The sequence below is a fragment of the Triticum dicoccoides genome, chromosome 2B (genome assembly GCF_002162155.2).
Source record: "Triticum dicoccoides isolate Atlit2015 ecotype Zavitan chromosome 2B, WEW_v2.0, whole genome shotgun sequence".
Lineage (NCBI taxonomy): Eukaryota > Viridiplantae > Streptophyta > Magnoliopsida > Poales > Poaceae > Triticum > Triticum dicoccoides.
In genome coordinates, this window is record NC_041383.1 from 581,583,844 (window position 1) to 581,605,730 (window position 21,887).

Consider the following 21,887-nt stretch of genomic DNA (forward strand, 5'->3'; position numbering starts at 1 on the left):
GGGACGTCAATGCCAACCATGGAGGTCTGACATTGTCCCGCGGGGTTTTTTACCACTACCGAAGTGTTCATCTGCTCAAATTTAACATCGTGCTTGTATGCAAAATCTTCGGACATGAATGAATGCGATGCACCTGTATCAAATAAAACGGATGCTGGTACTGAATTTACGAGGAGTGTACCCATCACAGTAGCAGGCTGGTCTTGAGCTTCATTCAGATCAAGGTGGTTGGCATGAACACGGCCATAGGACTTGGCATTGTTGTTGCGGGCCTGGTTGTTCCCACGGCCAGTTGCTGGAAGGGCCAGTTGATTCTGTTTCTGGTTGCATTCCCTAGCACGGTGCCCTGGTTGTCCGCACCTGAAGCACAACCCATTCTCGGGGGTAGGAACAGGAGCTTGGGGTGGTGGAGCTGGAAGCCTCGGCTGCCTAGTTGGAGCAGCCGGCAGACGAGGTGCAGCATAAGACTGCCTTGGGGCAGGTGCAGTTGGACGGTACATGCTGTTCGGGATCCATATCTTACGCTTCTGCGAGGGCGGGCCCGAAGATGAGCCCGTGTCACGGTTGCGCCTTTGAGAGCTCTGGTGTTCTTGCAGACCAGTCTCGACATTGATGGCCTTGTTCACCAAGGTGGCGAAATCGGCAAAGTCATGCACTAGAAGTGTGAGCTTGATGTCAGCTTGAAGGCCTTCACGGAACTTCTCCTGTCTGCGAGCATCAGTTGCAATGTCTTCTTCAGCATAGCGGGATAAGTCCAGAAACTCCCGCTGATAAGCTTCAACAGTCTTGTTGCCTTGGGTGAGGTTGCGAAACTCACGCTTCTTCCTGTCCATGATTCCCTGAGGAATGAAGCGGGCACGGAAGGCAGCCTGAAAGTCTGGCCAGGAGATAATTGTCCCAACTGGCAGAGTACGCCTGTGGCTGTCCCACCATTGCGCTGCGGGTCCCTTCAGGAAGAAGGAAGCAAAAGTGACATAGCTGGCAGGGGCTACATCAGCGGACTCCATCTCATAGGTGATGTCACGAAGCCAGTCATCAGCATCCAGCGGCTGGGTTGAGCTGCGGTACACACTTGGGTTGAGGCGTATGAAATCCTGCAGAGTTGTTGTGTTTGGACGCTGGTTCATATTGGGGCGAGGAAACTGAGCCATCATGTTTTCCATGAACTGGCGATTCATCTCAAGCTGTTGGATCATACCAGCCATGTACTCAGGCGGTGGTGGGAAGTTGCCACCACGACCACGACCAGCTGGTCTAACCATCCTGCTAATATATAACAGGGGTAGTTCAGTATTGAGAAATTTGCATAGACAAGAGTCATTCATGATGAAACATGTATAATGAAAGGAGCAAGACAGATACCACATAGATAGTCGGCATAACTTACAAAAGGGGTCGGACATAGAGTTCAGTACACAGAGTCCCGTACATAGACTAAGTCATCATAGGCGGCACGCAGGCTCGCGAGTGCATCTAAGACTAATGAGCAAGACTACATCAGTCCCAGGAGGTACTGTGAAGGTAGCTGTAACCTGACAGCTGGTAGTGAGGCAACGGATAGTCCTCCACGTCAGTGGCCTGGGGGCCGCGGATACTCTGGTGTAGAACCCGGCGCTCAGGTGGCAGAAGAGGACCAAGTGCGGGAGAGTAGCCTCCCACCTCTGGCCATCCGACACCGTGGGGCATCACGGTCCTGGCTGGGTAGATCGCAGAACGCGGCAGCTGTCCAGACCGGACAAAGGGGTGCAACCGCGTCAGAGCCCTGTAAAGGTGCTGACGAGTGGTGTACAACTCGTGGCGAAGAGCTCTGTTAGCTCGGTCCAGCCCATCAGCATGCAGAACCAGGCGCTGATGGTGGAAAGGCTCTCGGGTGACGGTGGAGTAGGCGGCAGTGTAGTATCCCTCCGCACCAACGTCAGATGCGATAGGAATGTGCCTGAAAGGGGAAGTGTCCAATGCCTGATACTCTCCACGAAGACGTGTCAGAGCAGCATGAGCCGCATCGTGGATTGCCATCTCGATGGTCACTCCAACACCATGAGCGGTGTGCAGCACGGTAGTGGACTCATACTCCCGAGAGTAGAGGTGGATGATGGCACGGTACTGCTCCTGGTTAAAGTCCTGGTACTCCTCGTAGACGGTGTACTCAGGGTGCCAGCGATAACCCAGATAGGTCATCATATCAGCTAGCACAGCAGGTGATCCTGAGGCACCAATGGCCGCAGTGTGGCGCACGACCTGCCTCGTGGGTTCCATCTGAAAACAAAGATGTTTCAATGGAGTCAAATGACAACATGGGCACTATTCAAAATGCTATCCTACAGAATAACTATGGCTTATCCAACTTCGGGGTGAACGTGGTAACGGGATCCTAATGTTAGAGTTAGTAAATTCGTTTAACCCGAGTAGAAAAGAGTTCAGAGTCCCAGAGTAAAGGTCGAGGAGTAAAAGATCCTAGTACCACCCGATGGCGACGTGGGCCCGTAAGGCACACAGCCAAGTTAGTAAAAGTTTTTGTAAAGTCTAGACTCGACTTCGGCCAAGGAGTGTGGAAGGGGGATTCCTACAGGCAGTCGGCTCTGATACCAACTTGTGACGCCCCCGATTCAATCGTACACTAATCATGCACGCAAATGTGTACGATCAAGATCAGGGACTCACGGGAAGATATCACAACACAACTCTACAAATAAAATAAGTCATACAAGCATCATAATACAAGCCAGGGGCCTCGAGGGCTCGAATACAAGTGCTCGATCATAGACGAATCAGCGGAAGCAACAATATCTGAGTACAGACATAAGTTAAACAAGTTTGCCTTAAGAAGGCTAGCACAAACTGGGATACAGATCGAAAGAGGCGCAGGCCTCCTGCCTGGGATCCTCCTAAACTACTCCAGGTCGTCATCAGCGGGCAGCACGTAGTAGTAGGCACCTCCAGTGAAGTAGGGGTCGTCGTCGACGGTGGCGTCTGGCTCCTGGACTCCAACATCTGGTTGCGACAACCAGAAAGAAGGGAAAGGGGAAAAAGGGGGGAGAAAGCAACCGTGAGTACTCATCCAAAGTACTCGCAAGCAAGGAACTACACTACATATGCATGAGTATATGTGTAAAGGGCCATATCAGTGGACTGAACTGCAGAATGCCAGAATAAGAGGGGGATAGCTAGTCTTATCGAAGACTACGCTTCTGGTCACCTTCGTCTTGCAACAGGCAGAAGAGGGTAGGTCGAAGTCCTCCAAGTAGCATCTCCAAGTAACATCTCATAGCATAATCCTACCCGGCGATCCCCTCCTCATAACCCTGAGGTAGAGCGACCACCGGTTGTATCTGGCACTTGGAAGGGTGTGTTTTATTAAGTATCCGGTTCTAGTTGTCATAAGGTCAAGGTACAACTCCAAGTCGTCCTGTTACCGAAGATCACGGCTATTCGAATAGATTAACTTCCCTGCAGGGGTGCACCACATAACCCAACACGCTTGATCCCATTTGGCCGGACACACTTTCCTGGGTCATGCCCGGCCTCGGAAGATCAACACGTCGCAGCCCCACCTAGGCAAAACAGAGAGGCCAGCACGCCGGTCTAAAGCTAAGCGCACAGGGGTCTGCGCCCATCGCCCATAGCACACATGCACGTTGCGTACGCGGCCGAAAGCAGACCTAGCCTAGTGGCGTTCCAGTCCAATTCGGCGCGCGCCGCTCCGTCGCTGACGTCTGAAGTGCTTCGGTTGATACCACGACGTCGGGATACCCATAACTACTCCCACGTAGATGGTTAGTGCGTATAGGCTCATAGCCAGACTCAGATCAAATACCAAGATCTCGTTAAGCGTGTTAAGTGTCCGCGAACGCCGAACAGGGCCAGGCCCACCTCTCTCCTAGGCGGTCTCAACCTGCCCTGTCGCTCCGCCACAAAGATCCACACAGAGGGCCGTCGGGACAAAGGTCCTTTCAGCCCCCAATCCGTGAATCGCTCGCGGGTACTCTTCGAGCTGACCCGACTTTAGTCGCCATCTGTATAGTATGTATGTATGTATAGTATATACCCGTGATCACCTCCCGAGTGATCACGGCCCAATAGTATAGCAAGGCAGACCGACAAGAATGTAGGGCCAATGATGATAAACTAGCATCCTATACTAAGCATTTAGGATTGCAGGTAAGGTATCAACAGGTGTAGCAAGGGCAGGCTATGCATCAGGATAGGTATAACGGAAAGCAGTAACATGCTACACTACTCTAATGCAAGCAGTATAGAGTAGAATAGGCGATATCTGGTGATCAAGGGGGGGGCTTGCCTGGTTGCTCTGGCAAGAAGGAGGGGTCGTCAACTCCGTAGTCGAACTGGGCAGCAGCAGCGTCGGTCTCGTAGTCTACGGGAGAGAAGAGGGGGAAGAAACAATGAATACAATGCAAACAAATGCATATCGATGCATGACATGACAAGTAACGATGCTAGGTGCGCCCAATCGCGGTAGTTGGTGATACCGACGAAGGGGGGAAACATCCGGGAAAGTATTCCCGGTGTTTCGCGTTTTCGGACAGATGAACCGGAGGGGAAAAGTTGCGAGTTCGATACGATTGCTCCTGAACAGGAGAAGGCGTTCAGGGAGGCAACCACTGTGTTTCTCGGAGCAGTTCTTAGCGTGATCGGAGATAAACTGGTCGACGCATATTTACATGTGCATGTCGCCAAGGACTTGTGGGAGGCGCTCGAATCTAAGTTCAGGGCCGCCGATGTAGGGAGCGAGATGTATATTATAGAGCAGTTCCACGATTACAAGATGGTTGAGAACCGTCCTGTACTGGAGCAGGCTCATGAGATAATATGCATTGTTAAGGAGCTTGAGCTTCTGAAGTGCGAGTTACCGGGCAAGTTTGTCGCGGGCTGCATAATCGCTAAGCTCCCCAATTCCTGGAGGAATTTTGCCACCACTCTGAAACATCAGAGGCATGAATTCTCTGTGGAGGATGTCATTGGCCATCTGAGTGTTGAGCAGAATTCGAGGGCAAAGGACTCGCACGGAAAAGGGGCCAAAGGGACTTCTGTTGCCAACATGGTGAACCAGAGGAACTTCAATTCCCACAAGTTCAAGGGAAAGAACGGTGTCCAACAGAATACCGACTTCAAGAAGAAGGGTAAGAAGACCTTCAAGAAGAACAAGAAGGATGAGGGCTGCTTTACTTGTGGTTCGACTGAACATTGGGCCAACAAGTGCCCAAACAAGTTTAAGAAGTCAGGACAGGACTCCAAGTCTGTCAACATGATTGTGGACAACAATGAGAATGGTGCATCTGGGTACGGTAATTTATTTACTGTTTTTTCAGTGTTTCAGCCTACCGATTGGTGGGTGGATACAGGTGTAGGTGTTCATGTGTGTGCTGACATTTCATTGTTCTCCTCTTACCAGGTCACAGGCCACGGGTCCGTATTGATGGGAATGGCGCGAGTGCTTCTGTTCATGGTGTTGGCACGGTCGGTCTGAAGTTTACTTCGGAAAGGATCGTGCAGCTGAAGAACGTGCAGCATGTCCCCGCCATCAAGAAGAACCTCGTTAGTGGCTCCCTTCTATGTAGACAAGGGTTTAAGTTGGTATTCGAGTCTAATAAATTAGTTGTTACTAAGTATGGACTATTTGTTGGAAAAGGTTATGAGAGCTGAGGGTGTTGGGGAACGTAGCAGAAATTCAAAATTTTCCTACGCGTCACCAAGATCTATCTATGGAGAGACCAGCTACGAGTAGAAGGAGAGTGCATCTACATACCCTTGTAGATCGCTAAGCGGAAGCGTTAAAGTGAACGGGGTTGATGGAGTCGTACTCGTCGTGATTCAGATCACCGATGACCAAGTGCCGAACGGACGGCACCTCCGCGTTCAACACACGTACAGCCCGGTGACGTCTCCCACGCCTTGATCCAGCAAGGAGAGAGGGAGAGGTTGAGGAAGACTCCATCCAGCAGCAGCACAACGGCGTGGTGGTGGTGGAGGAGCGTGGCAATCCCGCAGGGCTTCGCCAAGCACCATGGGAGAAGAGGAGGAGGGAGAAGGGCAGGGCTGCACCAACGAGAGATCAAATCGCGTGTTATGGGCAGCCCCTAGGCCTCATATATATAGGGGAAGGGGAGGGCTGCGCCCCCTTTAGGGTTTCCCACCCCAAGGGGCGGCGGCCAGCCTCCAGATGGCATCTGGTGCGGCGGCCAAGAGAGGGGGGGAGGAGTCCATCCTCCCCAAGGCACCTCGGAGGTGCCTTCCCCCTTGAGGACTCTTCCCTCTAGGGTTCCCTAGGCGCATGGGCCTCTTGGGGCTGGTGCCCTTGGCCCATGTAGGCCAAGGCACACCCCCTACAGCCCATGTGGCCCCCCGGGGCAGGTGGCCCCACCCGGTGGGCCCCCGGGACCCTTCCGGTGGTCCCGGTACAATACCGATGACCCCGAAACTTGTCCCGATGGCCGAAACAGGACTTCCTATATATAAATCTTTACCTCCGGACCATTCCGGAACTCCTCGTGACGTCCGGGATCTCATCCGGGACTCCGAACAACATTCGGTAACCACATACAAGCTTCCTTTATAACCCTAGCGTCATCGAACCTTAAGTGTGTAGACCCTACGGGTTCCGGAGACATGCAGACATGACCGAGACGTTCTCCGGTCAATAACCAACAGCGGGATCTGGATACCCATGTTGGCTCCCACATGTTCCACGATGATCTCATCGGATGAACCACGATGTCAAGAACTCAATCGACCCCGTATACAATTCCCTTTGTCTATCGGTATTTTACTTGCCCGAGACTCGACCGTCGGTATCCAATACCTTGTTCAATCTCGTTACCGGCAAGTCACTTTACTCGTTCCGTAACACATCATCCCGTGATCAACTCCTTGGTCACATTGCGCATATGATGATGTCCTACGGAGTGGGCCCAGAGATACCTCTCCGTTTACACGGAGTGACAAATCCCAGTCTCGATCCGCATAAAACAATAGATACTTTCGGAGATACCTGTAGTGCACCTTTATAGTCACCCAGTTACGTTGTGACGTTTGATACACCCAAAGCACTCCTACGGTATCCAGGAGTTACACGATCTCATGGTCAAAGGAAGAGATACTTGACATTGGCAAAGCTCTAGCAAATGAACTACACGATCTTTTGTGCTAGTCTTAGGATTGGGTCTTATCCATCACATCATTCTCCTAATGATGTGATCCCGTTATCAACGACATCCAATGTCCATAGCCAGGAAACCATGACTATCTGTTGATCACAACGAGCTAGTCAACTAGAGGCTCACTAGGGACATATCGTGGTCTATGTATTCACACGTGTATTATGATTTCCGGATAATACAGTTATAGCATGAATAAAAGACAATTATCATGAACAAGGAAATATAATAATAATACTTTTATTATTGCCTCTAGGGCATATTTCCAACAGTCTCCCACTTGCACTAGAGTCAATAATCTAGTTCACATCGCCATGTGATTAACACTCACAGGTCACATCGCCATGTGACTAACACCCAAGAGTTTACTAGAATCAGTAGTCTAGTTCACATCACTATGTGATTAATACTCAATGAGTTTTAAGTTTGATCATGTTGCTTGTGAGAGAGGTTTTAGTCAACGGGTCTGAACCTTTCAGATCCGTGTGTGTTTTACAAATCTCTATGTCATCTCCTAGATGCAGCTACCACGCTCTATTTGGAGCTATTCCAAATAACGGTTCTACTTGGAGCTATTCTAAATTGTTGCTCCTTTATATGTATCCGGTATCTCTACTCAGAGCTATCCGGATAGGTGTCAAGCTTGCATCGACGTAACCCTTTACGACGAACTCTTTTACCACCTCCATAATCGAGAAAAATTCCTTAGTCCACTAATTTCTAAGGATAACTTTGACCGCTGTCCTGTGATCCATTCTTGGATCACTCTTGTACCCCTTGACTGACTCATGGCAAGGCACACTTCAGGTGCGATACACAGCATACTGAAGATCCTACGTCTTAAGCATAGGGGACGACCTTCGTCCTTTCTCTCTATTCTGCCGCGGTCGAGCTTTAAGTCTTAACTTCGTACCTTACAACTCAGGCAAGAACTCCTTCTTTGACTGGTCCATCTTGAACACCTTCAAGATCATGTCAAGGTATGTGCTCATTTGAAAGTATTATTAAGCATTTTGATCTATCCTTATAGATCTTGATGCTCAATGTTCAAGTAGCTTAATCCAGGCTTTCCATTGAAAAACACCTTTCAAATAACCCTATATGCTTTCTAGAAATTCTACATCATCTCTGATTATCAATATGTCAACAACATATACTCATCAGAAATTCTATAGTGCTCCCACTCACTTCTTTGGAAATACAAGTTTCTCCTAAACTTTGTACAAACCCAAAATCTTTGATCATCATCAAAGCATACATTCCAACTCCGAGATGCTTACTCCAGTCCTTAGAAGGATCGCTGGAGCTAGCATACCTTTTAGTATCCTCAGGATTGACAAAACTTTTCTGATTGTATTGCATACAACCTTTCCTTACGAAAACTAGTAAGGAAACTTGTCTTGACATCCATCTGCCAGATTTCATAAATGCAGCTAATGCTAACATGATTCCGACGGACTTTAAGCATCGCTACGAGTGAGAAAATCTCATCGTAGTCAACTCCTTGAACTTGTGAAAAACTTTTCGCCACAAGTCGAGCTTCATGGACGGTGACATTACCATCCACGTCCGTCTTCTTCTTAAAGATCCATTTATCTTAATGGCTTGCCGATCATCGGGCAAGTCCGCCAAAGTCCATGGATCCGTTCTCGGATTTTATGGCCTCGAGCCATTTATCGGAATCCGGGCCCACCATTGCTTCTCCATAGCTCGTAGGTTCATTGTTGTCCAGCAACATGACTTTCAAGACAGGATTACGTACCACTCTGAAGTAGTACGCATCCTTGTCATCCTACGAGGTTTGGGAGTGACTTGATCCGAAGTTTCATGATCAATATCATAAGCTTCTACTTCAATTGGTGTAGGTGCCACATGAACAACTTCCTGTGCCCTGATACACACTGGTTGAAGTGATGGTTCAATAACCTCATCAAGTCTCCACCATCCTCCCACTCAATTCTTTCGAGAGAAACCTTTCCTCGAGAAAGGACCCGATTCAAGAAACAATCCATATTGCTTTCGGATCTGAATTAGGAGGTATACCCAACTGTTTTGGGTGTCCTATGAAGATGCATTTTATCCGCTTTGGGTTCGAGCTTAATCCTGAAACTTTTTCACATAAGCGTCGCAGCCCCAAACCTTTAAGAAACGACAACTTAGGTTTCTCTAAACCATAATTCATACGGTGTCATCTCAACGGAATTACGTGGTGCCCTATTTAAAGTGAATGTGGTTGTCTCTAATGCCTAACCCATGAACGATAGTGGTAATTCGATAAGAGACATCATGGTATGCATCATATCCAATAGGGTGCAGTTATGATGTTCGGACACACCATCACACTATGGTGTTCCAGGCGGTATTAATTGCGAAACAATTTCCACAATGTCTTAATTGTGTGCCAAAACTCGTAACTCAGATATTCATCTCTATGATCATATCATAGACATTTTATCCTCTTGTCACAATGATCTTCTACTTCACTCTGAAATTATTTGAACCATTCAATAATTCAGACTTGTGTTTCATCAAGTGAATATTCTCAACATCTACTCGAATCATCTGTGAAGTAAGAACATAACGATATTAACTGCATGCCTCAGCACTCATTGGACTGCACACATCAAAATGTGTTACTCCCAATAAGTTGCTATCTTGTTCCATCTTACTGAAAACGAGGCTTTTCAGTCATCTTGCCCATGTGGTATGATTTGCATATCTCAAGTGATTCAAAATCAAGTGAGTCCGAACGGTCCATTTGCATGGAGTTTCTTCATGCATATACACCATTAGACATGGTTCGCATGTCTCAAACTTTTCAAAAACGAGTGAGTCCAAAGATCCATCAACATGGACCTTCTTCATGCGTTTTATACCATTATGACTTACATGGCAGTGCCACAAGTAAGTGGTACTATCATTACTATCTTATATCTTTTGGCATGAAAATGTGTATCACTACGATCGAGATTCAATAAACCATTCAGGTTTAATACTAATCTTGATGGTAGAGGGAGCGTGCGATGTTTGATCACATCAAACTTGGAAACACTTCCAACATATATCGTCAGCTCACCTTTAGCTAGTCTCCGTTTATTCCGTAGCTTTTATTTCGAGTTACTAACACTTAGCAACCGAACCGGTATCTTATACCCTGGTGCTACTAGGAGTACTAGTAAAGTACACATTAAAATAATGTATATCCAATATACTTCTATCGACCTTGCCAGCCTTCTTATCTACCAAGTATCTAGGGTGATTCTGCTCTAGCGGCTATTCCCCTTATCACAGAAGCACTTAGTCTCGGGTTTGGGTTCAACCTCGGGTTTCTTCACTGGTGCAGCAGCTGATTTGCCGTTTCATGAAGTATCCCTTCTTGCCCTTGCCCTTCTTGAAACTAGTGGTTTCACCAACCATCAACAATTGATGCTCCTTCTTGATTTCTACTTTCGCGGTGTCAAACATCGTGAATACCTCAAGGATCATCATGTCTATCCCTGATATGTTATAGTTCATCACGAAGCTCTAGCAGCTTGGTGGCAATGACTTTGGAGAAACATCACTATCTCATTTGGAAGATCAACTCCCACTCAATTCAAGTGATTGTTGCACTCAGACAATCTGAGCACAAGCTCAACGATTGAGATTTTCTCCCTTAGCTTGCAGGCTAAGAGAATCGTCGGAGGTCTTATACCTCTTGACGTGAGCACGAGCATGAAATCCCAATTTCAGCCCTCGAAACATCTCATATGTTCTGCGATGTTTCGAAAACGTCTTTGGTGCCTCTACTTAAACCATTTAACTGAACTATCACGTAGTTATCAAAACGTGTATGTTCGATGTTCGAAACATCCACAAACGACGTTTGGGGTTCAGCACACTGAGCAGTGCATTAAGGACATAAGCTGTCTACTGTCCGCATAATCGCTACTGTCAACTTTCAACTATATTTTCTCTAGGAACATATCTAAACAGTGGAACTAAAGCGCGAGCTACGACATAATTTGCAAAAGGTCTTTTGACTATGTTCAGGATAATTAAGTTCATCTTATGAACTCCCACTCAGATAGACATCCCTCTGGTCATCTAAGTGATTACATGATCCGAGTCAACTAGGCCGTGTCCGATCATCACGTGAGACGGACTAGTCATCATCGGTGAACATCTTCATGTTGATCGTATCTTCTATACGACTCATGTTCGACCTTTCGGTCTCCGTGTTCCGAGGCCATGTCTGCACATGCTAGGCTCGTCAAGTTAACCCTAAGTGTTTTCGCTGTGTAAAACTGTCTTACACCCGTTGTATGTGAACGTAAGAATCCATCACACCCGATCATCACGTGGTGCTTAGAAGCGACGAACTGTAGCAACGATGCCCAGTTAGGGGAGAACACTTCTTGAAATTTTGTAAGGGATCATCTTATTTACTACCGTCGTCCTAAGTAAACAAGATGCATAATCATAATAAACATCACATGCAATTATATAGTTGTGACATGATATGGCCAATATCATATAGCTCCATTGATCTTCATCTTCGGGGCTCCATGATCATCTTGTCACCGGCTTGACACCATGATCTCCATCATCATGATCTCCATCATCGTGTCTTCATGAAGTTGTCACGCCAACGACTACTTCTACTTCTATGGCTAACGTGTTTAGCAATAAAGTAAAGTAAGTTACATGGCGTTGTTCAATGACACGCAGGTCATACAATAAATTAAGACAACTCCTATGGCTCCTGCCGGTTGTCATACTCATCGACATGCAAGTCGTGAATCCTATTACAAGAACATGATCAATCTCATACATCACATATCATTCATCACATTCCACTTGGCCATATCACATCACATAGCATACCCTGCAAAAACAAGTTAGACGTCCTCTAATTGTTGTTGCATGTTTTACGTGGCTGCTATGGGTTCTAGCAAGAACGTTTCTTACCTACGCAAAACCACAACGTGATATGCCAATTGCTATTTACCCTTCATAAGGACCCTTTTCATCGAATCCGTTCCGACTAAAGTGGGAGAGACTGGCACCCGCTAGCCACCTTATGCACCAAGTGCATGTCAATCGGTGGAACCTGTCTCACGTAAGAGTACGTGTAAGGTCGGTCTGGGCCGCTTCATCCCACAATACCGTCGAAACAAGATTGGACTAGTAACGGTAAGCATATTGAACAACATCAACGCCCACAACTACTTTGTGTTCTACTCGTGCAAAGAATCTACGCAATAGACCTAGCTCATGATGCCACTGTTGGGGAACGTAGCAGAAATTCAAAATTTTCCTACGCGTCACCAAGATCTATCTATGGAGAGACCAGCTACGAGTAGAAGGAGAGTGCATCTACATACCCTTGTAGATCGCTAAGCGGAAGCGTTCAAGTGAACGGGGTTGATGGAGTCGTACTCGTCGTGATTCAGATCACCGATGACCAAGTGCCGAACGGACGGCACCTCCGCGTTCAACACACGTACAGCCCGGTGACGTCTCCCACGCCTTGATCCAGCAAGGAGAGAGGGAGAGGTTGAGGAAGACTCCATCCAGCAGCAGCACAACGGCGTGGTGGTGGTGGAGGAGCGTGGCAATCCCGCAGGGCTTCGCCAAGCACCATGGGAGAAGAGGAGGAGGGAGAGGGGCAGGGCTGCACCAACGAGAGATCAAATCGTGTGTTATGGGCAGCCCCTAGGCCTCATATATATAGGGGAAGGGGAGGGCTGCGCCCCCTTTAGGGTTTCCCACCCCAAGGGGCGGCGGCCAGCCTCCAGATGGCATCTGGTGCGGCGGCCAAGAGAGGGGGGGAGGAGTCCATCCTCCCCAAGGCACCTCGGAGGTGCCTTCCCCCTTGAGGACTCTTCCCTCTAGGGTTCCCTAGGCGCATGGGCCTCTTGGGGCTGGTGCCCTTGGCCCATGTAGGCCAAGGCACACCCCCTACAGCCCATGTGGCCCCCCGGGGCAGGTGGCCCCACCCGGTGGGCCCCCGGGACCCTTCCGGTGGTCCCGGTACAATACCGATGACCCCGAAACTTGTCCCGATGGCCGAAACAGGACTTCCTATATATAAATCTTTACCTCCGGACCATTCCGGAACTCCTCGTGACGTCCGGGATCTCATCCGGGACTCCGAACAACATTCGGTAACCACATACAAGCTTCCTTTATAACCCTAGCGTCATCGAACCTTAAGTGTGTAGACCCTACGGGTTCGGGAGACATGCAGACATGACCGAGACGTTCTCCGGTCAATAACCAACAACGGGATCTGGATACCCATGTTGGCTCCCACATGTTCCACGATGATCTCATCGGATGAACCACGATGTCAAGAACTCAATCGATCCCGTATACAATTCCCTTTGTCTATCGGTATTTTACTTGCCCGAGACTCGATCGTCGGTATCCAATACCTTGTTCAATCTCGTTACCGGCAAGTCACTTTACTCGTTCCGTAACACATCATCCCGTGATCAACTCCTTGGTCACATTGCGCATATGATGATGTCCTACCGAGTGGGCCCAGAGATACCTCTCCGTTTACACGGAGTGACAAATCCCAGTCTCGATCCGCATAAAACAATAGATACTTTCGGAGATACCTGTAGTGCACCTTTATAGTCACCCAGTTACGTTGTGACGTTTGATACACCCAAAGCACTCCTACGGTATCCAGGAGTTACACGATCTCATGGTCAAAGGAAGAGATACTTGACATTGGCAAAGCTCTAGCAAATGAACTACACGATCTTTTGTGCTAGTCTTAGGATTGGGTCTTATCCATCACATCATTCTCCTAATGATGTGATCCCGTTATCAACGACATCCAATGTCCATAGCCAGGAAACCATGACTATCTGTTGATCACAACGAGCTAGTCAACTAGAGGCTCACTAGGGACATATCGTGGTCTATGTATTCACACGTGTATTATGAATTCCGGATAATACAGTTATAGCATGAATAAAAGACAATTATCATGAACAAGGAAATATAATAATAATACTTTTATTATTGCCTCTAGGGCATATTTCCAACAGAGGGATGTTCCGCCTTTCCCTCGCAGATTTCTGTAATAAAGTCGTGAACCATATTCATTCGAGTGTTAATGAATCTGAGGTTTGGCATTCACGTCTTTGTCACATAAGTTTCGGTGTTATGACGCGGCTAGCTAAGTTGGATTTAATCCCGAGTTTCACTTTAGCCAAAGGTTCTAAGTGTCTATTATGTGTGCAAGCTAAGCAACCTCGCCAGCCTCACAAGGCTGCGGAGGAGAGACACTTGGCACCATTAGAACTCATACATTCTGATCTTTGTGAGATGAACGGTGTATTGACTAAAGGTGGAAAGAAATACTTCATGACATTGATAGATGATTCCACTAGGTATTGCTATGTGTATCTGTTAAATACTAAAGATGAGGCTCTACACTACTTTAAAATCTATAAGGCAGAAGTTGAGAATCAACTTGAAAAGAAAATTAAACGATTCCGTTCAGATCGTGGTGGAGAGTACTTCTCGAGTGAGTTTGATTCCTTCTGTGCGGAACACGGCATTATTCATGAGAGGACGCCTCCCTATTCACCCCAGTCAAACGGGGTTGTCGAGCGGAAAAACCATACTCTAACGGATCTGGTTAACGCCATGTTAGATACGTCGGGTTTATCCAAGGCATGGTGGGGGAGGCTATATTTACGGCATGTCATGTCCTGAATAAAGTTCCGATTAAGGATAATGATATCACTCCCTATGAGAGATGGGCAAATAGAAGGACAACACTCTCGTACTTGCGTACTTGGGGCTGCTTGGCAAAAGTCAACGTGCCGATCCCCAAAAAGCGTAAGCTTGGACCCAAGACTATGGACTGCGTTAATTTGGGCTACGCTAAGAACAGCGTTGGCTATAGATTTCTAGTAGTGAAATCTGAGTTACCTGACCAGAAGGTCGGTACAATCATAGAGTCTAAGGATGCTACATTCTTTGAGGATATTTTTCCTATGAGAGATATGCAAAGCACTTCTAGACAGGAATCTGAGGAGACACCTGAGCCTGCCATTCCTATGAAATATTATGAACGAACACATGATGAAAATCCTGAGGAGGATGACGAGGAAACCCTTGGTAGGGGCAAGAGACAAAGGACTGCAAAGACCTTTGGTGATGATTTCTTCGTGTACCTCGTGGATGATACTCCCACTTCTATCTCAGAAGCGTATGCCTCTCTAGAAGCTGACTACTGGAAGGATGCGGTCCGTAGCGAGATGGATTCCATCATGGCTAACAGGACATGGGAGATCACTGAGCGTCCCTATGGTTGCAAACCATTGGGATGTAAGTGGGTGTTCAAGAAAAAGCTTAGGCCCGATGGTACGATTGAAAAGTACAAGGCCAGGCTTGTGGCCAAGGGCTATGACCAGAAAGAAGAGGAAGATTTCTTTGATACTTATTCACCTGTGGCTAGACTGACCACCATTCGAGTATTACTCTCGTTGGCGGCCTCACATGGTCTTCTCGTCCATCAAATGGATGTTAAGACGGCTTTTCTGAATGGAGAGCTAAATGAGGAAATCTACATGCAACAGCCAGATGGCTTTGTGATAGATGGTCAGGAAAGGAAGGTGTGTAAGTTACTGAAATCTTTATATGGCCTGAAGCAAGCACCTAAGCAATGGCATGATAAGTTCAATACAACTCTGACATCTGTTGGTTTCATTGTTAATGAGGCTGACAAATGTGTATACTATCGCCATGGTGGGGGCGAAGGAGTTATACTGTGCTTGTATGTTGATGACATACTGATATTCGAAACAAACCTCAAAGTCATTGAGGAGGTCAAATCGTTTCTGTCTCAGAACTTTGAGATGAAGGACCTTGGTGTGGCTGATGTTATCTTGAACATCAAGCTACTGAGAGATAATGAGGGTGGGATCACACTTCTGCAATCCCATTATGTTAAGAAGGTGTTGAGTCGTTTTGGATATTCGGACTGCACACCATCTCAAACACCATATGATCCTAGCGTGTTGATTCAAAAGTCCAAAGGCATGGCTAAAGATCAATTGAGATACTCTCAAATCATTGGTTCACTGATGTACCTAGCGAGCGCAACGAGGCCTGACATCGCGTTTGCTGTGAGCAAACTGAGCTGGTTTGTTTCCAAATCGGGTGATGTACATTAGCATGCTGTTGAAAGAGTTATGCGCTATCTGAAAGGTACTATGAACTATGAACTTCACTATACCGGAGACCCGCCAGTACTTGAAGGGTATAGTGATGCGAATTGGATCTCTGATGCTGATGAGATGAAGGCCACAACTGGGTATATGTTTACTCTTGGAGGTGGCGCTGTTTCCTGGAAGTCTTGCAAGCAAGCGATCTTAACGAGATCGACAATGGAAGTAGAATTAACAGCATTAGACACTTCTGGTGTTGAAGCATGATGGCTTCGAGATCTTTTGATGGACTTGCCACTGGTTGATAAACCGGTTCCGGCTATCCTTATGAACTGTGACAATCAGACTGTCATCACCAAGGTGAAGAGTTCAAAGGACAACATGAAGTCCAACAAACACATAAGAATGAGATTAAAAGCTGTCAGAAAATTAAGAAACTCCGGAGTGATAGCGCTGGACTATGTCCATACGGCTAAGAATCTGGCAGATCCCTTTACGAAAGGGCTATCACGTGTAGTGATAGATAGTGCATCGAGGGAGATGGGTATGAGACCCACATGAGTTGCCATGGTGGTAACCCAACCTATGTGATCGGAGATCCCGTGAAGTAGGACCTGAGAAACAAGCCAGTGGTGAACTGAGGAGAGTAACTTTACTAACCCACTCCGTTGGAGATGCAATACTCTCGGAAACTGTATGGAAGGATGACTATTGTCTTAATGTGTTCCAAGGCTTATATGTATAAGCAAGATGCTATCCTACAGACCGATCTTTGGAGGAACACACCTATGTGAGCCCGACTGCTAGTCACATTCTATGAGATTGGGGTGATCTCTAGTAAGCTCATGAATAGGCCAGGAGTGTGACTTATATGCTCCACCCGAGGGGTCAGCCTTCGGCAGCCCAGTACTAGTAAGACATGTGGTGAAACTTTTTTACGCCAAACTGACAATTCAAGGCATAGTCCACTGTTCAGTTGTGAAGGAGTGTAGCTACTTGCTTTAGGTGAAGCTCAACCTTAACAGATCTTCACTGAAACGCTAGTATATCAAAACAACGTTTGGAACAAAGGACAAAGTGGGCCCCTGAGATCTGGTGGGGGATTGTTGAAATGTGAGATGGGCCTAGAGCCCATATAATAATTTCAGATTTGATCTCTAAGGGCCCATGTAGGTGGCATGACAAGGTGGTGGGAAGTTTAGTCCCACCATGCTAGTGGAAGGAAAGTTGGAGTGGTTTATAAGGGTGGCTCTTCTACATGCTATTGGAGATTGAGAAGAGAAGAGGCCCTCGCGCGCTCCTCCGCCGCCGCCCGCCTCGCCACGCCTCGCCTCGCCTCGCCTCGCCACGCCACGCCACGCCACGTCGCGACGCGGGTTGCGGGAATGAGCCGAGCCGAGCTCACACCTATGCGCTTATTTTTGCCAGTCACTAATGGAGAGGTTCTGACAGCAGGGCCACGATCCGAGACGTCGGATCGTGGGCTGTCACAGACTCGGACGTGGGTCAAGCCCACGTCTCTCCACGCGGCTGCGTCTATATAAGTGTGTTGTGTCCCCTAACCCTAGCCGCCACAAACAGATCACATCTGCTCACGCGCACGCCCACCGTCGTTCCTTTGCTGCTGCTGCCGCCGGTGACTCCATCCCGTCCGCCGCGTACACGGTCGACGGGAGAGCAGGTCTTCAAAATCACGCCCTTCTGGTTCCTGTAAGGGGTGAGGGGTGAATAGGTTTTTGGGCAGCGATTACGCGACTGCTCGCTTCCGATCGTCTACTTCCTCTACATCCGCGTCGCCTTCATCATCACCATGTCCACCGACCCCGACCGTGCCGCCGCCGAGAAAGCTGAAGCCGACAAGATGGCCGCCGAGGACGCCGCTGCTGCCACCAAAGCCGCGGCCTCTGCATGGCCTACTGGAGGGTATAACTCGTTTATCCCGCTCCTGATTAATTTCATATTAGCAGTACTAGCAGTATGTGTAGATTTGTCTACTGTTTGCTTAGTACGTGCATGTTTAGATCAAAGTCAGTACGTCATCAACTTAGTCAATGCCATGCTAGTGATTTACTCGTGGATTAATTTAATCGAGAAATTGCCTATTTACTCAACACCTGAGCCGGTACATTTTCTAAATTGATGAAATCATTAAAGATGCCTTGTAGTCGATGAGAACATTGTCTTCCACTAAACAAATACACCGAGTTTCAGACTTGGTTTCACGACAAGGAATCTAACCTTCTTCAAAAACAATTTGCAATTTAGCAATTCGTTTCGTCATACGGTTGTAACAGAACCGGATCCTCTAACATTGAGCAGAAAAGTTAGAGAAGCTATAGTACCCGAACTTCACTTCTTTCTATCCATATGATTATGTCTAAAACGATTTTAATTAATTTGCAAATTGATGATCTACTATATACATTTATAGTAATTACATACAAACAAATTGATGGTGAAATAAAATTAATTTAAAGCATTTATATCTACAGTAAATAACAACAATCTGCTAACTACCGTAGCACCGTGACTTTCCTTCTCTATATTAGAGGATCCGGTTCTGGTGGTAACAAGTCATCTCATCCCTTAAAAAATTAATTTGCAAGTTGATGATCTACTCAGTACATTTATAGTAATTACATACAAACAAATTGATGGTGAAATAAAATTAATTTAAATTATTTATGTCTATGATAAATATCAACGGTAAACAATCTGCTAACTACCTACTAACCGTTTTTAACTTTTCTTCTTCATTTTACACTAGGCTAGCACTGTACCACCGTAACTTTTCTTCTCTATATTAGAGGATCCGGTTCCGGTGGTAACAAGCCATCTCATCCCTCAAAAAGAAAAAGGCGGCTATCTCATCAGGCAAACTTAAGACAACTATCTCATCAGGCAAACTTTTTCTTCAAAAACAACTCTATTTCCACGGATATATTTCAAAAACAGCTCAAGCATACAGGATAACAGAGCCGAAACGGATGGATAAAGTAGCTCATCCCAAAGATAAGGTGGGGTTGTAGAGTTGGCTTGTTCATGGCCACGTTACTAACTTGCAACTTTACTAAGATGTTAACAAAGCTGTCGACATTGGTGTGGACAGGAAACAACAGATACGTCCTTGTTGTGTTTCGCTGCACTAGACCACAGCGCTGAAGAGGACCGAAACATGCCATAGGTGTCTAAGAACGTACAGAAAGGTAGTAGTACTAGTAAAATGAACAGAGCTGTCAGTTAGATTTTGCGTCCAAGCGAAGGGAAAAAAGAAGACAGACAGATGGATAAATGTCACCATATGAATCGTACCCTGTACATGCACAGCTCAGTGATGTGCCCATGCGGAAGTGGATTAGATGATGAACCAAGTATACTGATCACATAACGGAAAAACAGAACAAAGATCACACTTATTTATAGTAGATTTTATACAAGCAAGCAGGTTAGTTTGTACATGCAATGCTATGCGGACGACAACTTTTGGACGATTTGCAGACGACGATCAAATCCAGCGGTAGGAATCTGGTCCACAAAGGAGCAGCGGCCGCTTGATTGTTTTGTCGTGCACAGATCGGCCAGGGCACATCGTGTGTAGAGCAATTTCGTTGTACATGAGCAGCAGCATATCCCGTCACACGCAGAAACCGAACAGGCAGGCGTTCTCTAACCAAGGCAGCAAAAAAAGCCCAGAAAGAAAAAAAGGAGAAGAAAAAAGATAGCTCCTAGAGCCAAACCCTGGCTGGCTCCTCGGCACTCTGGATTTATACAAACTCTGTTGCTACTACTTCGCACACTCTCGTCGCATATACAAAGAATCTAGACACGTTGTCTCCACGGGAAGAGTCGACGTACGTGGGCCTGCTACGGGCTCCTCAGGTTGGCTGCACCGCCTCTCGGGCGCCCCCTCCGCTCACGATCCACGGGTGCCCTGCGATCATCAATCAACTTGATTCAGATCAAGATAAGTTGGGTGGTTATTAAGGAACGGATACGAACGGGTTGAATAATCTAGAGAACGAATCATGCACTTTTGGAGAAAACAATTCCTCAGATATTCCAAATGCATGCAGCACTCCAATCTAAAGAAAGAATCTGAGGCGATGTCGGGGCGCTTACGGAGGACTTGCTCCGCGGAGAACCTTCGGGAGACGTCGCGGCACATCATGCGCCGCATCAGGTCCTTGGCCAGCGGCGACACCCCGGCGAACAGCCTCGGCGGGAACCTGGGGCTCCCGCGCAGCACCGCCGCGAACACGTCCGACGCCGTCTCGCCGCTGAAGGGCAGCGCGCCGCCGGTGAGGAGCACGTACAGGACCACCCCGGCGCTCCACACGTCGGCCTTCTCCCCGTACTCGCCACCCGCCACCACCTCGGGCGCCACGTAGTGCGGCGTGCCCACCAGCCCCCGCGCGCCCTCTCCGCCGCCGACCAGCGCCGCGGACCCGAAGTCCGCGAGCCTGGCGCGCACGGGGCCGTCGCCCTCGCCGCCGTCGGGGGCGTCGAGGAGCACATTGTCCGGCTTGACGTCGCGGTGCGCGACGCCGCGGCGGTGGCAGATCGCGAGGGCCTCGGCGAGCTGCGCGGCCACGGCGGCGGCCTCGGGCTCCGGGACGGGCGCGCCGTGGCGGAGGCGGACCCAGTCGAGCAGGTCGGGCCCGGCGCAGAGGTCCATCACCACGTGCGTCCACGCCTCGTCCTCGTACACCGTGTGCACCTGCACGACGCCCGGGTTGCCCGCGGCGGCCAGCTGCGCCAGCTTGGGCTCCAGCTCGGCGAGGCCGCGGTCCAGGTCGTCGTCGAGGCGCGAGCGGTCGACCGACTTGACGGCGTAGAGGTCGCCGGTGGAGCGGGACGCGCAGCGGCGGACGACGCCGAAGCGGCCGCGCCCGATCTCCTCCCCGATCTCGTAGTCCCGCTCGAGTTCCTCACTCATGGGCAGATCTGTTTTTTTTTTACCCTCTCGCAGTGCTTTTCTCGGAGGATAGTTGGTTCGCGAACCGGTGGCCGCCTATTTAACGGGGCGCCCCAACTTCGGGCTGCCGCCGAATATGCGGATCCTGCTCGACCGGACCATATTCCAATTTAACCCTCGCGTTGGTTAATACTACTCCTACTAATGCAGCTCAGTTTAAGGTTGTCTTGCACAGATATAATACACGTAATCTTATCCAGTCCTATCACAATTGCAATTAGCCGGATACATTTGGATCAGCAGGCAGCAAGCAGCACGACTAATCTACCGAGTCTTTGTCAAACACTTCATTATTTCCTCATACTAGTACTAGTTTAATTGGCTTTATTTAGCAACCATGACCTCGTCGCCATTTACAATGTCCATGAGGCTGGTTGTAATGAGGAGTATCATATACTAGTACATGTATATGATACTGGTGTATGATACTATCCCCTAATGCATAGTATCATATAGTATCATATTTATTGCCATGCATGACACAAAGTAGCATAGCATTTAATATGATACGGTATCATGATATGATACTACTACATCCTTTCTTTTTTCGTTTAATGCTAT

General features: G+C 47.9%; 1 protein-coding gene across 1 annotated transcript; it reads right to left on the reverse strand.

The window, feature by feature from the left end:
• Positions 1–19,736: 19,736 nt before the first annotated feature.
• Positions 19,737–21,394, reverse strand: LOC119364995 (phosphoenolpyruvate carboxylase kinase 2-like). Its single transcript, XM_037630570.1, has 2 exons — positions 20,471–21,394; positions 19,737–20,282 (listed from the first exon to the last, which is right to left on the reverse strand). Exons 1-2 carry the CDS (start codon positions 21,285–21,287, stop codon positions 20,227–20,229), a joined length of 873 nt encoding a protein of 290 aa, XP_037486467.1. The 5' UTR covers positions 21,288–21,394; the 3' UTR covers positions 19,737–20,226.
• Positions 21,395–21,887: the final 493 nt, after the last annotated feature.